The sequence below is a fragment of the Pteropus alecto genome, unplaced genomic scaffold (assembly GCF_000325575.1).
Source record: "Pteropus alecto unplaced genomic scaffold, ASM32557v1 scaffold179, whole genome shotgun sequence".
Lineage (NCBI taxonomy): Eukaryota > Metazoa > Chordata > Mammalia > Chiroptera > Pteropodidae > Pteropus > Pteropus alecto.
Genome location: NW_006442112.1, coordinates 831,680 through 834,694, shown reverse-complemented (window position 1 = coordinate 834,694; position 3,015 = coordinate 831,680). Strand labels below are relative to the sequence as shown.

Sequence of the window (3,015 nt, the reverse complement as noted above, 5' to 3'; positions counted from 1 at the left end):
ACCAGAACTAAAAAGACATCTTCCTCTCGGGTAGTGATCAGCTTTGCAAGCCTGCCATTCTCTTCCTGTATGAGAGCGGGAACAAATGACCCTGGTTCCTGACTCTTGTTCCCCCTAAACATCATTCTTCATGCTTATGACACAACTAGGCCCTGATTCTCAAATGTCCCTTTAACATCATGATTCTGATTGGTACTGTTGCTATTTTATCATACCCTGATGCTAATTAACCCTTCCAGGGCCCTTCTCATGACATTCACTGTCCTCAAATGTGAGATTTGGGGTGGGCACTGATGAACAAATCTGATCTTGCTTACTTTTATGGCCTGGGCAACTCTTTAAGGGAGAAGTTCCAGGTTACTGTTCACAAAACTACAATGATGCATGACTCTAGCCCTAATTACCTGACAGAAGAATCTCTAGGGCATAGGCTGAGGAAGTCACCCAGCTGTGCACTAAGACTAAGCAACCACAATCTAAATTGAGAATAGGAACGAATGCATCTCACATACCTTGAAAGAGTGACTAGGATGATTTCCCCAGGTCCTGACACTGCTCCAGGGAGGCACCTCCTTTCTCCCCATTACCCCAATATTTCTATAGCCACAGGGCTAACAGAACTTACCATGGAGGAGCCACTTCTCAGGCTGCTTCTTGCTAGCTTCTGGCGATGCAACTTCACCAGGTGGTCAATGTCTTCTTCTTCCTCTTCCTCTTCCTGGAACAATAAATATAGATTCAGAATTAATAAAAATAAGAAAATGTTCTAAGATAAATATCCTTCCTTTAGTAGGGCCATAATTTGCTTACCTCTGAGGTGTCATGTGTACATGTATGTACGTATCCCTATTTTTACGTTCCCCGCCCCCCATTTAGGCTTCCAAACTATATTCCAACCAAATTTCTCAAATATTAAAGAATAAGAATATCTCTTTCCTATTTGATTGTCCCAACCCAGCCATCCCTTTACATTTTAATCAAAATAAATATTTATTTGAGCCTCCAACTACATATCAAGCAATGTATTGGAAGATAAAAATTACAGTGTAAGACAATTTTTTTCTTTAAGCAATTCAGCAACCAGATATATTTTAGAAATTTGGGGAAATAGAGATTAATGTTGCCTTTTCCTAAAGAATTAAATATTTCTATAGCCACAGGGCTAACAGAAGTTACCATGGAGGAGCCACTTCTCAGGCTGCTTCTTGCTAGCTTCTGGCGATGCAACTTCACCAGGTGGTCAATGTCTTATTCTTCCTCTTCCTCTTCCTGGAACAATAAATATAGATTCAGAATTAATAAAAATAAGAAAATGTTCTAAGATAAATATCCTTCCTTTAGTAGGAGCCATAATTGCTTACCTCTGAGGTGTCATGTGTACATGTATGTACGTATCCCTATTTTTACGTTCCCCGCCCCCCATTTAGGCTTCCAAACTATATTCCAACCAAATTTCTCAAATATTAAAGAATAAGAATATCTCTTTCCTATTTGATTGTCCCAACCCAGCCATCCCTTTACATTTTAATCAAAATAAATATTTATTTGAGCCTCCAACTACATATCAAGCAATGTATTGGAAGATAAAAGATACAGTGTAAGACAATTTTTTTCTTTAAGCAATTCAGCAACCAGATATATTTTAGAAATTTGGGGAAATAGAGATTAATGTTGCCTTTTCCTAAAGAATTAAACAGGTTGATTGAGAGTATCAGGTACCAAAGGCAACTCTAAATATATAACATTTGATATAGTGACCAAAGGTACTTACCATATCCACACTGAGGCCTGGGACAGATTTGCTTCTGTCTCCCAAGGAGCCACTTTCATGACCCATATCTTCTGGGCGAAGATCAATCACTGATTTAGTGTATTCTGAGTGGGAGATCAAAAACCTAAATCAAAAGAGACCTCTTCCTCTTCTCCATACCAAGAACCCATCAAAGGTACTCAGAACTTCAATTTCTAAAGGCCATGAAGGGAAAACAGCTACCTGAAGGCCTGAGAATTTTTCTGGTGTTCTTCTTGAATATCATTTCACCCTCATCAACAAATACCACATTTGGACCCCCAGGCTGAGTTTCCTAAGAAATGAAAAAGAGCAGTTGGGTAGGTAGATGGATGGAGCGAGGAAGAATAGCCACAAAAAGAATAAGGCTCAGACTTACACTAAACTATGAAAATCTTAAAGGAAAGACTATTGTTAGGAATTTAATTTAATCCTAGGAAGTAGTAGAAAACCTATTTTCTCACATTTCAACCAAAACCTTAGAAAAGGCTCCCAAGGGGATCTGAACTAGAATTTGTTTAGTTGAATCCTTGATTTAAAATCTTCTTGAGAAAGAAAAGAGGAGAGAAGAAAGGAGAGAGACTAATATCTAAAGTTTACCTTTCCTACTTGAGGTTTGGGGGCAGACATCTTCTTCCATTCTGGAAAGAGGTCAGATTTATCCAGAGAGTCTCTCCTTGAGGCAAATACAAAAGTTATAACAAAATCACCTCCTCCCATTTCCCTTCTATTTAGGGACCCAAGCTTTATGGAAGGATAGCCACTGGCTTGAGGTCATTGTAGTAAACAAATCCAGAAAGTAAATTTCACATCAGATTTACCTTGAAGGAATTCAAATGATCGGATAAAAAACTGTGCACAAACACAAACACACACCCCCATTTCTAGAGGACAGCGGCATCAGTTGCTGCTAGTCCAGGAAGACTCCTCTAAGGCACAGCAGCCTGTGGAAGTTAGCATGTTGCAGAAAGCTGTACTCAGAGCCAATGGCAGAAGTGCAAGTGAAGACTTGCAGCAAGGTCAGAGAAAGGACTTCATTCAACTTACTGAGGAGAAAAATCAGGTATGCTGAAGGCATAGGAGCCCTGCATCCTGATGCTAGAGAACAAAATGGGAACTCAGGTTGAGTGTCCATGCAGGGACTGGGGAGGATCTCACCTGGACGTGCTATCCCAGTCAGCTGTGTAGCTATCCAGACTCTCACGCTCAGCCTCCAGCTCACTCTT

The 3,015-nt window shown here is 40.0% G+C and overlaps 1 protein-coding gene across 5 annotated transcripts in view; it reads right to left on the bottom strand.

Annotated features, from left to right (window-relative positions):
- Positions 1–3,015, bottom strand: part of SYTL4 (synaptotagmin like 4) — a 63,564-nt gene that overhangs the window by 13,956 nt on the left and 46,593 nt on the right. For all 5 annotated transcript variants that reach the window (XM_025039040.1, XM_015596208.2, XM_015596210.2 and 2 more), the window contains 5 exons: positions 2,948–3,015; positions 2,390–2,465; positions 1,994–2,084; positions 1,772–1,875; positions 626–718 (listed from right to left, as the gene is read on the bottom strand). The exon at positions 2,948–3,015 ends at the window's right edge or, in 4 of these variants, runs on beyond it. In XM_025039040.1, the coding sequence (XP_024894808.1) occupies positions 626–718; positions 1,772–1,875; positions 1,994–2,084; positions 2,390–2,465; positions 2,948–3,015 (432 nt within the window). The remainder of the gene's footprint in view (positions 1–625; positions 719–1,771; positions 1,876–1,993; positions 2,085–2,389; positions 2,466–2,947) is intronic.